The 23,012-nt window shown below is 46.2% G+C and overlaps 1 protein-coding gene across 1 annotated transcript in view; it reads left to right on the forward strand.

Annotated features, from left to right (window-relative positions):
* EGFR (epidermal growth factor receptor) overlaps positions 1-23,012 on the forward strand; it is a 101,346-nt gene that overhangs the window by 46,573 nt on the left and 31,761 nt on the right. The window contains exons 8-19 of the mRNA XM_011925699.1: positions 102-218; positions 802-928; positions 1,027-1,100; positions 1,929-2,019; positions 4,985-5,184; positions 6,342-6,474; positions 8,555-8,645; positions 10,107-10,264; positions 15,268-15,306; positions 17,071-17,212; positions 18,016-18,138; positions 18,824-18,922. Of these exons, the coding sequence (XP_011781089.1) occupies positions 102-218; positions 802-928; positions 1,027-1,100; positions 1,929-2,019; positions 4,985-5,184; positions 6,342-6,474; positions 8,555-8,645; positions 10,107-10,264; positions 15,268-15,306; positions 17,071-17,212; positions 18,016-18,138; positions 18,824-18,922 (1,394 nt within the window). The remainder of the gene's footprint in view (positions 1-101; positions 219-801; positions 929-1,026; positions 1,101-1,928; positions 2,020-4,984; positions 5,185-6,341; positions 6,475-8,554; positions 8,646-10,106; positions 10,265-15,267; positions 15,307-17,070; positions 17,213-18,015; positions 18,139-18,823; positions 18,923-23,012) is intronic.

Raw genomic sequence — 23,012 nt, forward strand, 5'->3', positions numbered from 1 at the left:
GCCTTTCCATCAGTCCTCGAGAGGAGGACCTGGACTGTCTGTGTGAGGCCCGAGCACCTGGCGCCACCGTCGTCACCTTCCTTTCATGCTCTCTTCCCCAGGTAATTATGTGGTGACAGATCACGGCTCGTGCGTCCGAGCCTGTGGGGCCGACAGCTATGAGATGGAGGAAGACGGCGTCCGCAAGTGTAAGAAGTGCGAAGGGCCTTGCCGCAAAGGTAGGAAGCCCGCTGGTGTGCGGATGAGGCTTGTTCTCAGCTGCTGAGGCTGGGCTTTCATGCCACCTCCAAATGAACACATCTTCTTCTTCTCATTAAAAAACAACTATAAATATCATTTCTTTAAAACAGAAGATAAAGCTGCAAAGCCAGGTTAGGCAATGGGAAGGCACTGAAGGTTGTGATAGGGTGGGGGGCTCTGATGAGAACAGTGCACAGAGCCAGCCCCTCAGCAGCTGCCAGATGCCCAGCCCTGGGGAGAATCCAGGGAAGGCAGAGCTGGAAGCAGTCCAGCTCCACACGGCCCATGGGAAATAATGAGGAGAATGCAAGGTCCGTGTGGGGTGACAGTGATGGCATCTCCTACACCACCGTAGCCCCAAAGTGTGCTATAGGTCCTCGTGTCCCCCTTCCCGCCACACCCTCCCCAGCCCCGTCAGTGTTTGTTGAGTGAGTGAAGGATGATGTGGCAGTGGCAGTTCCCGCAACTGGAATTCCTTCCTGCTTCCCTCTGCCTGTGGATCCCTAGCTATTCTTAATCCACCAAATGTGAACTGAGTACACGTCTCTCTTATCTCTGCAGTGTGTAACGGAATAGGTATTGGTGAATTTAAAGACACACTCTCCATAAATGCTACAAATATTAAACACTTCAAAAACTGCACCTCCATCAGTGGCGATCTCCACATCCTGCCAGTGGCATTTAGGGGGTGAGTCACAGGTTCAGTTACTTGTATAGAGAAAAACAAAGTCTGCCTTTTTAACTGGTAGAGACTGGTGATCAATAATCACCTGTTGTTTGTTTCAGTGACTCCTTCACACACACTCCGCCTCTGGATCCACAGGAACTGGATATTCTGAAAACCGTAAAGGAAATCACAGGTTTGAGCTGAATTATTGCATGAATATAAATGGGAAATCAGTGTTTTAGAGCGAGAACTTTTCGACATATTTCCTTCTCCCTTGGAATAAAAACATTTCTTCCGAAATTTTACCATTAATGGCTAATGTTTTGATACTTTTCAAAAGTGCAGTTTCCCCTGCAGGCAAAAGGGGACACGTTAAGCCCAGGCTTGGGTCATTCGCTACCCATGTGAACACGCTTTCTCCCTCCTACCCGGCCCCAGCCAGCTGCCTTGGTGGCCCATAACCCCTGCGCGTAGAGGGAGAGGACAGGGGTAGGTGAGGGGCAGCCTGGGCCTCAGGCTTTTGAAACTGGATGCCAGAGCCCTGTGGGGCCACGGGCAAGCCTCGGGTCCATGACTGCCGCCTGAGCTCCGCTTCCTTCCTCTCTAAAATGGGAAAATTAGACCTATATAACACGACTGTTTTAGGGTTGAAATCAAATAAGGAAAATCTGTAAAGCTCCTTGTATGTGCTACCAGATCCATAATTGGCAGATAATCGCAGCAGGAGCCTCTTCCGGTTAATCAGATACGCCGCGCAGCAAGGATCCCAGAGCCACAGCCAGAGGGGCGGCGGGAGACATGCGGAATCGCTGGGGGAGGCGGGAGGCAGCTGTGAACTCTGGCTGGCCTGCATCCTCCCATTCGCATGCACACTCAGAGAAGATGATAACGAAAAAGAAAGCAAATCCAATTTTCCCACTCACTGTTCCTATAATACAAAGTCCCTGAGAGTCTAGAGTAATGTCTCACACAAAAAAGAAACTCCTGTGTGGTATGTGTCTGAGTCTCTTCTGCCTTACAGGGTTTTTGCTGATTCAGGCTTGGCCTGAAAACAGGACGGACCTCCATGCTTTTGAGAACCTAGAAATCATACGCGGCAGGACCAAGCAACAGTAAGTTGACCACAGCCAAAGCCTGGTAGATTACATTTTGCCTTTTTAGTTGGAAATTAGGCTTAACAGGAGAGTTGCTAAGATAGGGCACAGAGCTCCTGTATCTCTCTCCGGCATTCCCGAATGCTATCTCACATGAGCAAGCACAAGGATCAAGACTGAACGACCACTGGCACAGGCTGTCCGCTAAACCACAGACTTCTCAGCGTTCGCCAATGCTTCTGCTTCTGTGTCCACTCCAGATCCCACATTGCACTTAGTTGTCAGATCTTTTCAGTCCATTCTAACCTGTAATAGCTCCTATGTCTTTCCTTGTCTTTCATGGCCTTGACTCTTATAAAATGTGTTGTTTAGGTACTTTGCAGACTGTCTAACCATTTCAGTTCGGCTGGTGTTTTCTCAGGATGCAGTTGAGGTTATGCACATCTTATCGCAGGGACCAGATAGACTTTTTAGCACCACTCTTTAAGAATTTACACATTTTCAGCTTTGACAGTGGAATAGACCTGCAGGTGCTCACACACAAGCATCTTCAATATGGTAATGGTAATCATCAGTTTAGTGGTGTGGAGGAGGAGATGGGAATCTCTTAGTGAAACCCGCCTTGGAAGGAGCCTCCTTATGAGAACTGCTGCCCCTGCTTGACTCCTAAAGCACTAGATAATACTGTGCAACATTAAAGGGAATAAGAATGCATGAAATATGCATTGCCTCCCATAAATTCCCTTGGCTCTGAATCTCTGATACTAAATATGTGGCTACCGTTGCTTCCCAGAAAAGCCTTTTTGCTCTGAATTCCCTGGAATACCTTCTTTGCCTGAGATTCTTATAAAAACAAGAGATTTAGAGCAATTTTCTTGGATGGCTGGTATGAGCCAGTTGGCTTAGCTGTAGGGATTTAAACAAGATAAGGGTTACTTAGTTCTCACATTTAATGAGAAGTCTGGTGATTCCAGCTCCTACTGAGGCAGGGTGGCCACAGGTTCCAGGTCATGACTCACTGAAGCTCCAGGCCTGCCCTGCAAGGAACATCTGGCTCTTCCCTGGTTTCTGGCCTCCCTGGACATATGTGGGGGAGAATTCCTAATGGTATTGGTTACAGGCTCCTGTGCAAGACCACTCATCAGGGCAGGAGAAAGGAAAAAGATGGGGGAAAGAAGAGCAGCAGAGAGAGGAGAAGTCTCCGGATGATACTCTAACCCCCTGCCATCCAACATCTGAACATCAGTCTTTTCATCCAGTGCTCTCAGCTGGCCCAGTCCCCAGCCTGGGGTCAGATGAGAGCTTCCTGCAAATGCAGATCTCTTTCCTGTGGCTCCTTCTCAATTACAGACAGCTCCTCCACAAAATGCACTCTGGCCTTTTACTCCCTCCCCAAACCAGCCCAGCCCTCCCAGCCTGCATCATCGTAGTCCTGCAGGGGCTAGAGGTTCTCACACCTATCATGGTCCAGGAGGGGCTAGTGGTTCTCACACCCATCGTGGTCCAGGAGGGGCTAGTGGTTCTCACACCCATCGTGGTCCAGGAGGGGCTAGTGGTTCTCATACCCATCGCGGTCCGGTGGGGCTAGTGGTTCTCACACCCATCATGGCCCGGCAGGGGCTTAGTGGTTCTCACACCCATCATGGCCCGGCAGGGGCTTAGTGGTTCTCACACCCATCGTGGTCCAGGAGGGGCTAGTGGTTCTCACACCCATCGTAGTCCAGGAAGATAGTGGTTCTCACACCCATCATGGCCCGGCAGGGGCTTAGTGGTTCTCACACCCATCATGGCCCGGCAGGGGCTTAGTGGTTCTCACACCCATCGTGGTCCAGGAGGGGCTAGTGGTTCTCACACCCATCGTAGTCCAGGAAGAGCTAGTGGTTGTCACACCCATTGTGGTCCGGTGGAGCTAGTGGTTCTCATACCCATCGTGGTCCGGCAGGGGCTTAGTGGTTCTTATACCCATCGCGGTCCAGGAGAGGCTAGTGGTTCTCACACCCATCGTGGTCCAGTGGGGCTGGTGGTTCTCATACCCATTGTAGTCCGGCAGGGGCTTAGTGGTTCTTAAACCCATTGTGATTCAGCAGGGGCTAGTGATTCTCACACCCATCATGGTCCAGGAGGGGCTAGTGGTTCTCACACCCATCGTGGTCCAGGAGGGGCTCGTGGTTCTCATGTCCAACATGTGCCTTCCTGCTCCTCCAGGTGACTGAAGCCATCCCCCCTTCAGTCTGAATGACTTCCATCCAGTCATCTGATATACACATTGGACCACCCAATAGCGTCCTAGCATCGTATTGGATGGTGAAGAAAATGCCACAGTTCCTGCTCTCAGGACCTCACAACCTTGGGCATAGCTTTTTGGAGGAAGGCCCGGCTTCCCAGGCATCCCTCCCAGACCTGTTCAGAGGCCCCTGCTCCTTGCTTCCATGTTGCCCACACTCACTGTGCTCTTCACACCGACTCAAAATTATCTGCTTACACGGTTGTGTCACCACCAGATCAAGGGTCCTTGAGAGGAGGAAACATATTTAACCTGCACAGAATTTAGGACAGAGGACATCAAGTGTTTGTTCAATAAATATATGAATGGATAGAGGGACAGGTTGGGTGGTGGACAGAAGGACAAACCCACACTTTTGAAGTGTATTTGGCTGTTTGAGAGGCTTTTTTAGAATATGTTCTCAATTTCCAGGCAAAATGAAAATGGAGAAAATATAATGACATTAAGGCATTTTATTCATCCTCCCCATCTGCCACTGGGGTTAAAGATACTAAATAAACAAGGAACTAGCTTTTGCCTGCAGGAACTTACAAAACACCTGCAGTTTTCAAAAGTTGCAGTGTGTGCCTCCCACAGCATGACTTACCGTCATTGGAAAGCAGTTTGTAGCCAATCAAAGGTGGTCTGGAAAAACAAAGTTTTCAGGGATACGTTGTTTTTATAATTTTCACCACATGATTTTTCTTCTTTCCAATGTAGTGGTCAGTTTTCTCTTGCGGTCGTCAGCCTGAACATAACATCCTTGGGATTACGCTCCCTCAAGGAGATAAGCGATGGAGATGTGATAATTTCAGGAAACAAAAATTTGTGCTATGCAAATACAATAAACTGGAAAAAACTGTTTGGGACCTCCAGTCAGAAAACCAAAATTATAAGCAACAGAGGTGAAAACAGCTGCAGTAAGTCACTGCTTTCTCTTTTGTTTATGGAATTGGTTCTAATGGGTCCTTTATTTTTATTTAGAATATTGAAGGGCTATTCCCATTTAAAATCCTTTTTTCAGTTCCTTAAGAAGCAAATTAAAATCTTAAGATTCCTAATTGTGAAATTACCATGTGAACTCCATTAAAACTTTTTCCAGATCATTATTATTCAATAGGATGAATTTACCCTGAGGTTTAGGCTACCAATTATTTGTAATTTAGGTAACTAAATTTAGTATTAGTTATATTACCTTTTAGCTGTAGGTCACTCTCTGCTCATTTCAGCCTGTAAGATTGCAGCTACACACACACACACACACACACACAGGAATGGAATGAACACTTTACATCAACACTTCCTGTTCTTACTCTAGAGCTTTTGAAGCTGGCAAGAGCCTGGCCTGTGCTGGGCTTTGGCCATGGGCAGCGTCAGCTTTGAGTCAGGTGCTGGTCTGCCCTCCCTAGTTTCGAGGCCCCTGTCAATTCCCTTCATCTCTTTAGGTTTTGGCTTCCTCATCCATAAAATGGAGATATGAATGATTCCCACGCCATAGCGCTTTGAGAGAATTCAGTGAAATTCTGTGTGTAAAACCCTTCCATGGTGTCTAGCACATAGCACACAGCCAATGGCCCAATGGCCCCTATCGGCTGTGGGATTTGTCATCAGAACATCACCAGCTCTGCTCCAGGCTGCCCTGGGCACCATCAAAACACCCTGTGCCCAGCAGCACCTGCCCCTCTGCACGCCTGGCCCCTTCAGCAGGGGTGGTGGCCGTGGGAGCACAGAAAACAAGGAGTCCCATCTGGTTTAATTGATGCCATTGCCAAAGGGGAGGACTCATGGCACCCCCTCTCGGATGCCAGAGCGCCTGGCTCCCACCAGGAGGAAGACCTGTCCTCCACTGTCAGGCACATTTCAGTCTTCCCAGCAGCCAGCACAACTGTTTTGTCCTTCCAGTCACTATTGGCCTCTGGGAAGCCCAGTCTGTGTCCTCCTCCTTCAGGAATGCCCAGCATGTCTGTGCCACCCAAAGTCATGGAGCACAGGACCCCTCCCGGGAAGGTGCCATCTCCTCTGGCCCCTCGGGTCCCTGCTCCGTCACTGACTGCTGTGACCCACTCTGTCTCCACAGAGGCCACAGGCCAGGTCTGCCATGCCTTGTGCTCCCCCGAGGGCTGCTGGGGCCCGGAGCCCAGGGACTGCGTCTCCTGCCAGAATGTCAGCCGAGGCAGAGAATGTGTGGACAAGTGCAACATCCTGGAGGGGTAGGAGGTTATTTCTTTAATCCCCTGGCTTTGATCAAAAATAAGGCTCCAGGTTGTTGTTATAGCTTTATAGGCATTCTGTTTAATTATTTTCCTTTTATTCTTTGCCCTTGGCTTTTGGAGGTTTGGGGATTTTCTGTGGGGAGATGGGAATTTGTTTGATTGCTTTATTTTTTGGCAAAGTTAATCACAATAGGAAATAAGCAAGTATTATTACCTAATTTAATCCAATAATTTATAGAATCTCTTTTCCTGGAAGTATCTTAAATTTGTCTAAGCTACAAAAAGTTCCTAAGACAAATGAGACAGTCATCAGTGGTTCATCTGGCCAACACCATGGCCATTTGGGCTTTTCTTTGCAGTGCCCGATTCCTGGTGTGTGCAAATAAATTAACACAAATTATATTGCCAAGTTAATATCTGTTTTATGTGCCCCCAGCATGTGTTGAACATCAAACAGTACCAGGAGCTTTAAATATACCCACGGACAAAGAAATAATTCATAGTGATGCTTGTTGAATTTAGTTGCAATCAATAAAGGTGCAGTTCGTGGATGCTCTGAGGATCTTGATATTGACATAAGGCTTTGAACGACAAATGAGGACAAAAAATAAATAGGAAAGTAAAACTGAAGGATAGAGGCCAAGGCCATGTTTTAGAAGATTTAAAGAAAAAGGGAAATTTGGTGAGCACCATAGGAATTACAGAAGGCTGTAGGAAATCTTCCTGTTTTACTCTCTGGGCATGGACCACAGCTTGGATCCAGAAATATTTAGGACAGGATAAGAGGACCAAGTTCAATTCTATAGGAATTCTTTAGCTGGTAGGCTCAGAACAAATCACATAATCAGTAGTGCTGCTTCAACTTCAAGTAAAGAATATTAATGCAATCCTTACGGCTACAAATGGACAGTGGTCTCATGTTTTCAGTTTTCAAGTGTTTCTTAAGAGGCAAGGTGATGAAAATACCCATGTGGGGAGCCCCATGTCCTTCCATTAGTGTAGAAAAGCCTGGTGTCCAGCAGCACCTGCTCCCTCTGCAAGCCTAGCCCCCTTCAGCAAGGGCAGTGACCCGGAGAAGCACAGAAGCCCCAACCCTGTATCATATTTTGTTTAATTGGTGCCACTGACCAAAGGGGAGGATGAAAGACACACACATTTTTGTTGCTGTATTTTGAGACAGAGTCTCACTCCATCACCCAGGCTAGAGTGCAATGATGTGATCTCAACTCACTGCAACCTCTGCCCCTTGGTTCAGGTGATTCTCCTGACTCAGCCTCCCAAGTAGCTGGAATTAGAGATGTGTGCCACCACGCCCAGCTCATTTGTCATAACTTTAACAGAGACAGGGCTGGTCTCGAACTCCTGACTTCAAGTGATCTGCCTGCCTCAGCCTCCCAAAGTGTTGGGATTATAGGCATAAGCCACTGCGCCTGGCCAAGGCACATGCTTTTGAGAATAAACACTCCTTGTTCACTGCTGGAGGATAGAACTATGCTTGACTACCAGGCAGAGTCCAATCTTCCTGACAAACAGCCACACGTCTACTCTGTCTTTTCAATCAAACATCAGCTTCTTGCTTAACATTGATCTGTACATCTTGAGGGATGTCAAAATATTACAAGATAAGTTTTGCACACCTGTGTTCCACACTCACCATTTTTAATAATAACCATTGAGCAAGTTCATTCTCCCTCCTTCCTTTTTCTGTCACTTAACCTAAAATTATCATTTTTCCAGCTTAATTTCAATAACCATGAATCTGGTATTAGAGGCAGGGAACACCTCTTCAGGATTGTCTTTTCTTTTATCATTTGACTTGCTTACCCAATGTGCAAAAACTATGCTGTAGAAAATGCAGAAAAGATATCTTGATTATGAATGAAGCTCCTGTGTTTACTCAGAGAGAAGATGACCCAGGATTCAGTTAACAAAATCAGCTGATTATATTACTGTATGGTCCTGGAGTCCCAACTCCTTGACCATTACCTGAAGTTATTTGGAATTTCAGAGAGGTGATTTGTGTTCCTGCAACAATGTATCAGGGGAGGGCTGACAGGTTTCCTCTTCCTCCTCTCAGCGAGCCAAGGGAGTTTGTGGAGAACTCTGAGTGCATACAGTGCCACCCAGAATGCCTGCCTCAGGTCATGAACATCACCTGCACGGGCCGGGTAAGAGCCCCTTGCTGCTATCCACATCCACTTCATGGGAAGGGCCTTCACAGAAGCCGAACGGTGACGACGGCCCAGGGCATCCAATGTGGGCAGGACAGCCATCAGAGCCACTTCCCAGAGGAGACTGCAGGCTCTGACAGTGCTGTCCAGGCAGAGTGTCTGTGACATTAGCACACACCCGCCTGCAATGAACATTCACTCTTTCTGCTGACACCCCAACCTTATCTAAGCTTATCACATCCTCACATTTAACAGCAGCTGTTTTCACCTGGTTTCCCCCATCCCTGACCTAGTCAGCATTGCTTTATCACTTTCATCAAATGTCCTCAAATTTTTAACATTACTTTATAATTAATTGAAGAAGTTTTAAAGAAATTCCTAGCAAAACTTTTTAAGCTGCACAGTTTTGTATCTATATGTTCAATAACACATAGATACAATGTTCTTTACAATAATCTTATGAAGAATATGAGTGAGAATCCACGCCCCTCTCACACAAAATGTCCTGATGTTGTTAATTCTCAATGTTATTATATAGGGAGCTCTGTTTGTATGTGAGCTTAAACAGCCAGTTGTAAATCTACTAACTGAAAACATTTTTTAGACATTCTCTAAATTGGGCAGAAGATGACAGGACTGTGTTTTGAGGGATAGGCTGCCAGCATGACTGGTTACAAAGTAAAGCCTTGGTTTATAGGTTTACATGGTGTGGGTTAAATTTCCGTCATTAAAATAATTGGCGATATTGACGTAGTCATCTAGTTGTGCTGGCTTTGGGCACATGCAGCCTTTGAGTGGACAAAACCAACATTAGAGAACTTAGCCAAGGGGAAAGCCTTTCCATGCTGGTTTTATTTCTGCTACTTCTGAAGTGTGGGGCACACAACCTGAGCAATGCTTTTGTTTGAGTCCCAATGCTTTTATTTGAGTTTTGCAAGGTTATTCCAACTTTTGCAAACAGAATCAAAGGTAGCATATGACTCAGTCCTTGATACGCCAACCACCGCACAGAGACTTGCCACCTTCCTGTCACTGGAGAAACACCCATGTGGGTTTTCTTAAATTTGCCTCCCTCTGAGCTTCCCTTTAGCTTCAAATATAATATGCAAGAAAGACTGTCTCACCATAAATACACATATGGGCCAATGAAGATGGTTTTACCAAGGGAAGATGCCCACAATGTGTTAAGCAGAATGCAATAATGTAGAGAATATCATTTCGTTCATGCTGGTGTATATTATATGCATTCAAAAACAGGGAGAATTTCTGCTAAGCAACTGACAGTGACCTTATCAAGCAAGTGCAATCACAGAAGAACTGGTTTTCCTCTTTAAGAATTTTTCTATCATTTGGCTTTCCGCACTCACACACACTAAATATTTTAAGTAAAAAGTTACTTCCATTTTGAAAGAGAAAAGAAAGAGACATGCATGAACATTTTTCTCCACCTCGGTGCAGGGACCAGACAACTGTATCCAGTGTGCCCACTACATTGACGGCCCCCACTGCGTCAAGACCTGCCCAGCAGGCGTCATGGGAGAAAACAACACTCTGGTCTGGAAGTACGCAGACGCTGGCCACGTGTGCCACCTGTGCCATCCAAACTGCACCTACGGGTGAGTGGAAAGTGCAGGATAACAGAACATTTCCTCTCGCAAATTCAGAGATCGAAAATGTCTCCAAAGTTTTCAGGCAACAAATTGCAGAGGTTTGTATTTGAGTCAGTTACTTAAGGTGTTTTGGCCCCCACAACCATGGCAGTAGCAACATGATTGTGGGCAGGACTCGGTGCAGTGGGAATGACTCTCTGCCATGCACCATGTCTCCGGCCGGGCCTGTGTTCTTTGCTGCACATTGCAACAGGAGGGTAGGGGGACAAAAAGAGCACAGGTCCTGGCAGCTGCCACCTCGGCCTGTCTCCAGGGGCTTTTGCGTATCTCTCCAGATTTCTAAGGTTAGCATGGGGATTAACTGTTTTGCAATGAATAAAAGGTAACATTGCCTGGAATGTTGCTTAAAGACACTTTTTAAAAGCTAGTTGGTTGTTAAGTTGTTGCTACTTGAATTAAAACTACTTTAACTGGACCAGAAGCAGTGGCTCACGCCTATAATCCCAGCACTTTGGGAGGCCAAGGCAGGCAGATCACTTGAGGTCAGGAGCTCGAGACCTGTCTGGCCAACATGGTGAAACTCCATCTCTACTAAGAATACAAAAATTAGACAGGCGCAGTGGCAGGCACCTGTAGTCCCAGCTACTCAGAAGACTGAAGCAGGACAATCGCTTGAACCCAGGAGGCAGAGGTTGCAGTGAGCCAAGATCTCACCACTGCACTCCAGCCTGAGCACCAAGAGCAAAACTCTGTCCCAAAAAAACAAAAGCCAAAAAACTACTTTGATTGGAACTAGCAGAAGCACTCTGATTGTGTGTATCTAATTTACTGGAATAGTAAAGCTGTCAATCAAACTGGGTCATACTCAACAATCAGAAAGAGAATTGAATCAGAAATCAGAAACAGAACGAACTGTCATGTAGTAGTTCACACTTACTTCTGTTTCTCAAAATCCTCAGCCTTGTTTGGAAATGTTACTCATTCTTTCTCTGAATCCATCTGTATGAGTTGTGTGGCCTTGGGCAAGGGTCTTACCTTCTCTGTGCCTCACTTTCTTTTCTGTAAATTGGGATAATGATGCTGCATAGCTCACAGGATGTTTATGACCATGAGTTAAGATACGTGATATACTTAAAATGGTGCCTGGAAAATGGTGAATACTGAGTCAATGATAGCATTGTTGATGGTGATGATGGTGATGAGGAGGTGGGAGTCACAATGGTGGTGGTGATGGTGTTAATGGTGAGGAGGTGGGAGTCACAATGGTGGCAGTGTTGATGGTGGTGAGGAGGTGGGAGTCACAATGGTGGTGATGATGGTGTTGATGGTGGTGAGGAGGTGGGAGTCACAATGGTGGTGATGATGGTGTTGATGGTGGTGACGAGGTGGGAGTCACAATGGTGGTGGTGTTGATGGTGTTGATGGTGGTGAGGAGGTGGGAGTCACAATGGTGGTGGTGTTGAGGGTGGTGATGATTATGAGAAGGTGGGAGTCACAATGGTGGTGGTGTTGATGGTGTTGGTGGTGAGGAAGTGGGAGTCACAGTGGTGGTGGTGGTGATGGTGGTGATGTTGGTGAGGAGGTGGGAGTCACAATGGTGGTGGCGATGATGGTGGTGATGGTAGTGAGGACGTGGGAGCAACAATAGTGGCGGTGATGGTGATTGAGACATGATGAGGATTTGTGAACTTTCTAGGAAAACAATCATATGATCTCTAATAGCAGTATCTTAATATCTTTTCCAAAAGTATTAGATCATATTATAAGGGCCAAGTTTCCAGAATAATATCAGACATAATTACAGTGGACATCAGAGCTTGGCATCTAAAGGTGACAGGAATAGCTCTAATGTCTCAGCGTGAAAACATTTGCTATTAGTCTGAGATACTAATTATCTAGTTAAGGAAGTACTCACCTATACCTAGTTTTTAACTGTTTTTAAAATCTGAAATTGATTTTGAATTTTAGCAAATATTTCCCTGGGAGCAATGTAAGATTTTTCATGTTTCCGCCTTTGGGTATACCAACATGCCAGCTCTGTTGGACACTTTGTGAGCTCGATGAAGCATGGTATAAAAGATGCTTTGCTAGTTTTTCACTTAATCTATTTCTATAAGCAATTTTGGAGCTAAGCCTTTGAAACAGAATTATATTATCTGTATAGAATAAATGTTTTATCTTCCCCCCTTTTCTCTCTTTTGGAATAGATGTGCATCAGTATCTCTGTGTCAGTATCTCTGTGTCAGTGAGTGTATGTCACTGGGCTTAGGGGAGGTCCAGAAAGTGATTGGGTGTTGGCATTTTCAATACACTTACTTTGTATAAGAAATAGTTTGCCAAATATAGAAAGAGGGGATTTACTCAAGATTTAAATTAAAAATGTTAGTGGTCATTTTTCTAATGTCTTTCTATTTTTTCCCAGGTCATAATAAATCTTCACTGTCTGACTTTAGTCTCCCACTAAAACTGCATTTCCTTTCTACAATTTCAATTTCTCCCTTTGTTTCAAATAAAGTCCTAATGCTATTCATTTGACATATGGAATTTTATAAGTATTTTCTTTAGTATGTGTGATTACATTCCTGATTCTGAACCTTTTTAGAAGAGTATATAGTTTGATATAATCTTGTTATTGACACCTGTGTCTTCTCCCAAAGCCATTAATTATATAGCAATTGCACAATAGAAATGGGTTTAATTTTTTTAAATGTGGTGAAATGTTGATGAGAGTAAGGGAAAATTTTTTAAATTTCTTTCACTGAGTATTTATGATGTGCACAACATTCCTGAATATATTGTCTCTCTCCTTTCTCAGACGGGATGTATTGCCTTCTCCATTTCTATTGTTAAAGAAACACTTACAGGGGTTTCTTTAACAGGCGCAGCCACCCAGATTAGGGGGAGGGACCCTGGAGGAAGAGCTCTTTTTTTTTCTTCTTCTTCTTTTTTTGAGACAGAGTCTCACTCTGTCACCCAGGCTGGAGTGCAGTGCCGTGATCTCGACTCACTGCAACCTCCACCTCCCAGGTTCAAGCAATTCTCCTGCATCAGCCTCCCGAGTAGCTGGAATTACAGATGCCCACCACCACGCCTGGCTAATTTTTGTATTTTTAGTAGAGATGAAGTTTCGCCATGTTGGCCAGGCTTGTCTTGATCTCCTGACAGGTGATCCACATACCTTGGCCTCCCAAAGTGCTGAGATTACAGGCGTGAGCCACTGCGCCCAGCCAGAATATCTATTTTTAAATGGAACTGCATTTTCATAGTACAGTGAGGAAAAAGTTGCTTTGAAATCTTTATCCTGATAAACCAAATAATATGAAAATTTGCCTATTTTAATTATATGTAACGAAGTTTAGTTACTGCTATAATTGCAAATAAGTATAAATTCCTTACCAAAAAAAATGAATCAAATGGGGCAGAGAATAATTTTTCTGACAGAATTAAAGAACATGCTATAGCCTGCTTGACTTCATACCCAATAGTCATTACTGCAGAGTCACCGAGGGCCTCATCAGTGTCAGCAGGAGCCCCTTGCCTTCTGACGCTCTCACATCCTTCTCTCCTGCAGCCCCGTCCTGCCATTGTCCTTGTCTAGCTTCTCTTCAAGGGTCAACTTGTCTACCTTTCCCTATAAGCTTGTTTGTCACAGCTTCTTGTTAGCAATCCCTGTGGTTGCCCAAAAGCACTTTCAGAGGCTGCATAAGACTCTGCACGTTGTAGAAAATTTGCAGTTTCAATCTGCCCTCCCTCTGCAGGGTATTCCCATTGTATTGCGTTCAGCAGGCAGGGAGAGACTGCTGTAAGGACAGTTCCTGAGTGACTGCTTTCTGTCTTGGACTGTTTGTTGTCTGCAGGAGGTAATGGGGTGAGCAGTAACAAGGCCTCCTGTATATTCCACCCCTATGAAGCCTGTGTGTTTGGTTTATGAACTAAGCTCAAAGGCACCACAGTGGTAAGACTGCACTACATGACACCATGGAAAAGAGGGAGCGCCCAGACCCCCAAATTAAGAAGAGCAGTGTAGAGACTAGAGACCTGGAGAGCAGAGACAGAAACAGTTAGGACCAGATTATAGTGTTAAACCAGGGCTCCCCAGGCCTCTCACATATTGAAATGTACTTGTCCATCTTTCCCCAAGCCAGGAAATGGGAGTCTCAAAGCCATGTTATTCTGCCTTTTTAAACTACCGTCCTGTAATCAAAGTAATGATGGTAACATGTCCCACCAGAATGGGAGCCCAGCTGCTCAGGAGTCATGCTTAGGATGGATCCCATCTCTTCTGCCGTTAGAGTTTCAGCTGGGTCAGGGTGGATGCAGCCACATCCCTGCCTGGCCTTCTGCATCTGTGATCCTCACAGCCTCCTCCAGCCACTGAGCCTCATGCCTTCACTTGTCTGTTCCCCTCTGCTTTTCCTTTCTGCAACCTCTGCATGTGGGCCACCAGATTCTCAAGAGTATCCTACTGGTTTCCTTCCTTCCACTCCCTTTGCCGGTGCCTCTCACCCCATCTAGTAGCCTAACCATCACCCCTAGGACTGACCTTTTCCTCCTCACTGCCAGATGGTTGTTCAAAGCACAGAATTTGTCAGAAACCTGCAGTGACACCATGCTGCCAGGCTTCTCCGTAATTAGCGTGGCCCCAGTCCATGCTTCTAGCCTTGGTTCCTTCTGCCCCTCTCTTTGAAATTCTAGAGCCAGCTGTGGGACAATTATCTATGTCAAAAGCCAGATGTGAAAACATTTCAATAACAAGCTAGCTGCTTTGTTCAGTGCTAGAACAACCCTGTCACAGAGTAGAAACTCAAAAATATTTGCTGAGCGAATGAACAAATGAAGAAATGCATACTAAATAATTAACCACCAATCCAACATTCAGACACATTGTGATTTTAATTATTTAAGAGTAGTTTAGCATATATTGCCTTATAATTTAAGTAAAAATCTCCAAGTAATATGCCAAAGAAGTAGAATGAGAAAAATGTATATTTCTCTTTCACTTCCTACAGATGCACTGGGTCAGGTCTTGAAGGCTGTGCAAGGAACGGGTAAGTGTTCACAGCTCTGTATCACATGGACCTCATCAAGAATGACCACACTGCTGTGGGTGAAGATGATGCTTTCCCGCGTTTCTGACTGTTCTCTGTCCTAATCAAGTTTCTATGGCTCTGGGCCAGCCTTCCCGCAGCCAGGGTTTCTGCAGAGACTGCCCAGCTGGTTCCACGTGGCTCCGTGTGCCAACTTTGTCCTCAGTGGAGGGAAGGTTGGATGCACAGTGCTGGAGCTGCTCCCTGCTCCGCCATTGCTTGATGCATGGCCTGCCTCTGACTTCCTCAGTTCCACTGGTTTTGCTGTGTCCTTCTCTGCCTCTAGCTCCTCTTCTTTTCTGTCCACTTACCCCATTGGTCCCATCACAAGCCTGTGTATGAGTGGCCTTTTTGTTCGATGACACCCTCCAGCGTAGGGGAGTGTTTCTCCTTGCTTTCTTTCCCAGACACACTGCCCAGCAAAGGCAAAAGGGCTTCCTTCAACATGAGCTCTGGCCAGTTTGCCAGAGCAAAGCCCTGAGAAAAGCAAAGTTGAAAAATCTTGTTCAAACTCACTAGGAAAGAGTGGTGTTACCCTCGACGGCGTCTAGCCAGGGATCAGGGAATTACACACCGAGCACCTGTTTGCCATTCTGGATGTTTCTGAACACGAACTGAACTTCCAGGCCACTCTGCCATCTCTGGTAACGTCTACAAAGTCCCTTCCTCACCACTGCCCTTCCTTCATTTTGGCCTGCTCTTCTGCCCCTGAGTGGACAACCATAGCTCTCCCTCCTGCCATCAGTGCCACATGATCGAGGAAGAAGGCAGCTTTGCAGAGACTGGGTCCCCTTCCACTCCCGTCTCTTCAGTGAGCTGCTACGACACCCAGCAGAACTTCCCCACTCCACCCTGCAATCTCAGGGATTTTAATCATGGGGCTTTCCACCACATGTCCACCTTGAAACCAGTCATGGCCATTCCTTCTTACATCTGCTCTTTTCCATCTTTTTCTTCTCCTGTTCACCCACCTTCACTCCTGTGGCTCTCTATGGACATGCGCTCCATAGCAAATGATTCTTTATATCTTCCGGTATTCTAGTGAGCTGGCACACATGGCTTCTGGTTTCCTCTCTCTGGAACTAGACATGACCTCTGTGGGAGGGAGGATTAAATGCACCTTATCGATTGAGGCTGCATGATGACATCACTCATCACAATGATTCTTTCTATGTCTGCATCCTATCCCTTTATAATCCCCTTCAAGCTCGTTCAGAGAGTATTTCACACAATCCGTGTGCTCATCTTGCAAGGACCCAGAGGAGTTTCAGCATTGTCAAAAAGTCCCTTCACACAGCCTGACCGGAGGCAGTGCCTGCTCCATGTGTATGGACTACGGCACTTCAATTGCATGGAAATACTCTTGGAATGAACAAAATACCAATCCATGAAAAAGCATTATTGAAGTCTAAGTTATTTTTTGAATTATATTTTGTTAATCAACAAATTGAAAAACACTCATCATATTGAGAGGTCCAGATAAAGCCTCAATTTTAAAAAATGAGGAAAATTGGGCCTGGTAGGAGACTAGGGGGAGCTTGAGAAAGTTGGAAACATTGCCCTAGAAGCCTGTTTTTTCTCCTTTTAGAAGCTACACAGTATCTCACTTTCCCAGATCATTCTACAAGATGTCAGTGCGCCAAAACATTCAGGGGCAGGTTGAGTGCCAAGGCCATGGAATCTGTCAGCAATCTCACCCTTCCTTGTTCCTCCACCTCATTCCAGGCCTAAGATCCCGTCCATCGCCACTGGGATGGTGGGGGCCCTCCTCTTGCTGCTGGTGGTGGCCCTGGGGATCGGCCTCTTCATGCGAAGGCGCCACATCGTTCGGAAGCGCACACTGCGGAGGCTGCTGCAGGAGAGGGAGGTGAGTACCAGGACTGGGTGCGCTCAGGAGCCCTCGCACCCCAATGGGAACAAGGGCCAGCCCCGGGAACGGACCATTAGCAGTTGTGTATGTTAGACACATAATTGTATTATGATGCAGAAAGAATCTCTGCATGTGCAGTTATACCCAGTTAGTGACATATTGGTACATCCATCCGAGGAAACGGCAATGTTTCTAGACTGCACCCTTCAATGCCCACAAAGCTGTGTGGCATCTGCTTAGGACCTGGTGCCTGTGTGTGCGTAGGAGGGAGGCCGGGAAGTCTAGCTGCTGATCCTCTGCTGGCACTGTGGCAGAGGCAAGAGATTCCTGCTTTGGAAAACACCATTGTCTACACAGTGGCTTTGTCCATGATGGACTCTGCCTCAGCCCAGTCCTGTGCTGGAAGCCATGATCTCTGGCAAGAGCAACCCCCCAGCTCATAAGCATAAAGGCATGTGATAAGCCCCGACAGACACCAAAATGACTGCCACACACAACTTCCCTACTGGAGTTTTTCAATCCAGCTAGTAGGCGTGGAAACAGAAATAGAAATTGTGTTTGTTGAAAGGTAGCTGTTCATTTAAAGAACACCTGTATCAGAGCCTGTGTTTCTACCAACTCTGTCAAGCTCTGTAGAGAAGGCGTACATTTGTCCTTCCAAATGAGCTGGCGAGTGCCTTGTCCTGGCACCCAAGCACATGCCGTGGCTGCTGGTCCCCCTGCGGGGCCATGTTTGGCACTTCTTCCCAGCGTGGTGAGCACTGAGGGGACTCCTGTCTCTGTGTTCTTGTTCCCCCCAGCTTGTGGAGCCTCTTACACCCAGTGGAGAAGCTCCCAACCAAGCTCTCTTGAGGATCTTGAAGGAAACTGAATTCAAGAAGATCAAAGTGCTGGGCTCCGGTGCGTTCGGAACTGTGTATAAGGTAAGGTCTCTGGGCTGGACCGCAGGGCCCCTCATGGTCTGGTGGGGAGCCCAGAGTCCTCGAAAGCTGTATATTTCCATCATCTACTTTACTCTTTGTTTCACTGAATGTTTGGGAAACTCCAATGTTTTTCCCAAGTTATTGAGAGGAAATCTTTTTCCAAGATTCTCTTTTTCCGAGAACCACAATGACCAGTAGTCCTGTGAGACCACTTCAGAGACCAAAGGCATTTTTCTGAAAGACGCCATTGACCTTGCCGTGGGGCGCAGCACAGGGCGGAAGGAGGGCCGCCTCTCACCGCACGGCATCAGCATGCAGCCCAGCTAAAATGGGCTCGTCTTCATTTGCTTCTTCTAGATCCTCTTTGCATGAAATCTGATTTCAGTTAGGCCTAGACGCAACATCATTAAATTCTAGATGAAATGATCTGCACGGACTTTATAACAGGCTTTATAAGTTTGAGATTCTTTTATCTAAATAATCGGTGTGATTCGTGGAGCCTAACAGCTGCAGGGCTGCGGGAGCGTCTTAGCCCCCAGCAATATCAGCCTTGGATGCGGCTCCACAGCCCCAGTGTCCCTCACCTTTGGGGTGCATTGCTGGTAAAATCCACCCAGCTCACTGGGCAGCTTGTGGCCCTGTCTCACAATTGCCAGTTAACATCTTTCCTCTCTCTCTGTCATAGGGACTCTGGATCCCAGAAGGTGAGAAAGTTAAAATTCCCGTCGCTATCAAGGAATTAAGAGAAGCAACATCTCCAAAAGCCAACAAGGAAATCCTCGATGTGAGTTTCTGCTTTGCTGTGTAGGGGTCCATGACTCTGGACCTCAGGGCCCACCTTTTCTCATGTCTGGCAGCTGCTCTGCTGTAGACCCTGCTCATCTCCACATCCTAAATGTTCACTTTCCATGTCTTTCCCTTTCTAGCTATAGTGGGTATAACTCCCTCCCCTTAGAGACAACACTGGCCTCTCCCATGCTGGTATCCACCCCAAAAGGCTGGAAACAGGCAATCACTGGCATCTGCCCAGCACTAGTTTCTTGATGCATGATGAGTGAGTGCTCTTGGTAAGCCTGGAGCATGGGTGTTGTTTGCAGTATTTTTTGGATGAAGAAATGGAGGCATAAAAAAATTGACCATTATATGGCTGGGATAGGGTTTAAACCCCTTGTTATTTCTGACTCTGAAATTTGCATTCAATTCACGACACCAAGTTATCTCATCTTTGAAATGGCTTTTTTAAAGGTGCCTAGAATATGATGGCGTGCAGTCTATAAACTGTTGCCCACCTGCTGTACTTTCTCTCAAAATAATTCACATTTTTCTCCAGTGTCTGTTCATTGTTACTTTGTGGAATAAGTTCTTGGAAAATTCCACAAGATTATTGTTATCTTCTTACTACCAATTCTATTGAACTTTCTCCACCTTCTCTGGGCCTTCCCCCAGCCAGTGGTGGGAAGACATTGGCTGGGGTCTGACAGAGCCTCTTCTACACTGGCTTGGGTTTGCTGTGAGTTCATGGAAACCTTTACTCTTGTCCCAACACACAGCAAGTGAAAGAGGAGGTCAAGGGGCTCAGGCAGCGGACTAGGGAAGCAGAATCAAGGAAAAGGAAAAATGGCTGTCCTTATTACCTCAAAACCCTAGGGAATTTAGTTGATCTTACAGCCAAGAAGGACAAAAGCCAGAGACTGATATCCCCCGCCTCATGTCTAACGCACAGAATACATAGCAAGCTAAGAGAACATGGGCCTTCATAAAATTGTCTTAAGACACTATTTTTTAATTGGAGAAAATCCACAGTTTAATTTTCTCTCAGCAGCTTTTCTTCCTTTTATTATAGTAGGGGAAATGCCATGTTGATATACTTCTAAATGAAAGATGATGAATTGATATAGTACAATAAAAAAATCTGTAAAAATTGATGATATACTTATCAAGAAAAATTAGCTTTCATTTTAATGGTTTACAAATTGAGTCAAGTCCTAGTAACAAAATGTTAAGTCTATTAATATAACCACAAGAAATACAGAAAGACGGGCAATCTGTGAAGCCTTTCACTTACAATCTCTAGTCCCTCACCTGTGCTGTGTAGGAAAATCTTTGTGCAGAATTTGCTTCCTTAATTCATTTTTTATTCATTCAACACATCCTAATAAATTATATAAAATCATGTTGAAATGTGAATTTCAGTGGTATTTATAATGCAGTATGAGGAGGGTTTGGATGTATTCTAAGACAATAGCTGTGCTTTGGGAAGGAAGCAGTGTTCACTGAAAAGTGCCCCCCAGGACCTTTTAGTTGGAGGAAATATGCTTCTGTGGAGTTGGAAATAGAGTAGAAGATAGATAAGGTCAAGGCTTAAAAGTTAAGTGCACCCAACATCTGAAGCGTCCATGGGCCTGGCGTGGTGGCTTTCGCCTGTAATCCCAGCACTTTGGGAGGCTGAGGCAGGAGGATCCCTTGAGTTTAGGAGTTTGAAACCAGCCTGGGCAACATACTGAGACCCAGTCTCTACAAAAAAATAAAAAATTAGCTGGGTATGGTGGCTCATGCCTGTAGTCCCAGCTACTCAGCAGATGGGAAGATGGCTTGAGCCCAGGAGATCTAGGCTGCAGTGAGCTAAAATCTTGCCACTGCACTCCAGCCTGGGTGACAAAGCAAGACCCTGCTCAAAAAAATATTTAGATACAGATATTAATATAGATACCTATATATATCTGAATATAGATATGTATATATATACTCTGTATATAGATATGTAGATATATAAATATATCATATATAATATCATATGATATATATTTAGAGAGATATATATCTCTCTAAATATATTAAATAAATAAAAGAAAGGCTCAGTTTGGCCTCCTGCTCATCCTGTCTCCTCATCGCCTCTTCCCCCTCCATCATCTTATTTCCTTGCCCCATGTTTCTTCACTGCGGCCATGTCCCCCCTCCTCTCCAATGGTGGATGTCATGTCTGCTGCAGTCAGAGGGCGACAAGCCTGGAGTGTTCCCTGAAGCCTGTGCTTTGTCCTGCAGCTCAGGCTGCCCGGGCCTCACCAGCAATCCTGGCAGGCAGGGCACTGTGCTGGGATGGAGAGGGGGAAGCTGGAGGAGGCACTTTCTGGTAAGGAACGCAAAAACCAGCAGTGCCCAGGCCAATTTCAACAGGGAGTTAAATAGCACCTTAATCATGTGGCAGGATACTTCATGGGGCCACGTGTGCTCTTACAAAGACTCGCATGCATGCGTGCACAGCAGCAATGACTCCATACTCACGTTCCCCTGCAGACACCAGGCCCCGCGGCTGGCACACACACTGCAGCCCAGTTCCATGTTGCTAGCAGTGGCTTAGTGAATGAGTAAAGTTCTTAAAATGCAGGGGACACCTGCCCTTCATTCATAAGGCTGGACATACACCTCTCCTTAAGGAGTTCAAAAGCTAGTAGAACCCCAATTCTTACGGTAGAGCTGTTCACAGATGAGGGAGACAAGCCAGAAAGAAGGAACCAAAAGTCATGTCAGCAGTTAGGACAAAATAACAGGCTTTCAAGGTCACAAAGCCTCAGGGACACTCCTGCGGTGGGACTGGGCCAGGAGCCATGGGGGCTCCAAATGTGCACTCTGCCTGCCAGCCTGCGGGCGCTGGGGCTCCGCGGAGATTGTTGTGGAATACCAAGCATGCTTGCTGTAGGTCACGGTGCACATTTACCACTTCCAAGACAAACAACAGAGAACAAAGCTCGCTTTAGCTTCTGCATACACCGAATGGGACACACGACTGAACAGCGTTCCCATTGTGCCTGCTGGGTGGGGAGGAAGTGATGGCCCAGTGGGTCTATCAGATGTTAGTAGGATGGGGCCTGGCAGGGCTCCAGGCTCTGTGTGGCCGACACCCACGTCCCCCGCTCTGCTCCCCATTCCCAGCCCCAGGTCAGCCCTGCGAGGCCCTGCAGCAGATGGGCTGCTCAAACTGCTCTGGTTTGCAGACTTTTCTTCCCTCTCAAATGAATACAATATGTTTTCAAATCTCAACCAGATCTTGAGAAAATAGGAAGAGCCAGAGGGTTTCTTTGGTGTTATGGTTGTACAGCTTCCCAGACTCGGCGGAGAGATGTGATTTGTGCTTTCTGGCAATCCCATGGCCTATTAATTTTTCCATAGGCTCTCCAGTTTAAATTTAGAGTAGGCAATGGAAAGGGAATGAAAAACAGATTTCTAGGTGTGCTGTGTGTGTGTGTGTGTCTCACGTCTAAAGTCCGTTAACTGAAGCACCCAACAGGCCCCACAGGCTGCCCTCACACACAGGACCTGAGGAGCCTCCGAACCACTGGGGTGAGCAGCGGGCCATGGAGGGAGCCAGGGTCAGGAGACCTGGCTGTGGGCCCAGACCTGACCCTGTGCAGGGTGGCCTCAGGTGGGCCGTTCACCTCGTCAGCCTCAGCTTACCCTCTGACTATGGTGACCTCAGACAAAATACACTTCCTGACCCTGTCCCATTCTGACTTTTTATAAACAAGCACTTCTCCGAGTTGAAAGGATATTTTCAATATCTACTGAGTCCACAGATATTAAACATCTCTCTTCTTTAAAATTGTGACATTATGTTTAGAATACAAAAGGAAAATAACACACACTCTCCTTGAAAATAGAGAGCCTAAACACTCTGCAGAAAATATTTAAAGCTATAGTTTTTGTTTGTTTGTCTTGAATGAAAGTGGCCTGGACTTTGACTTGCTTTGAGTCTTTGACCTTGCGTAACTTCAGTACAGTTCAACCCTGACAGTTTTGAAGTAGGTATGTGCCTAGATCTGCCCTAGTCCCTGCTGGAATGTTGAAGAAGCAAAGGTCCAGGCCCTCAGAGCACTTGC

Source organism: Colobus angolensis, unplaced genomic scaffold, assembly GCF_000951035.1.
Source record: "Colobus angolensis palliatus isolate OR3802 unplaced genomic scaffold, Cang.pa_1.0 Scaffold654, whole genome shotgun sequence".
NCBI classification, from domain to species: domain Eukaryota; kingdom Metazoa; phylum Chordata; class Mammalia; order Primates; family Cercopithecidae; genus Colobus; species Colobus angolensis.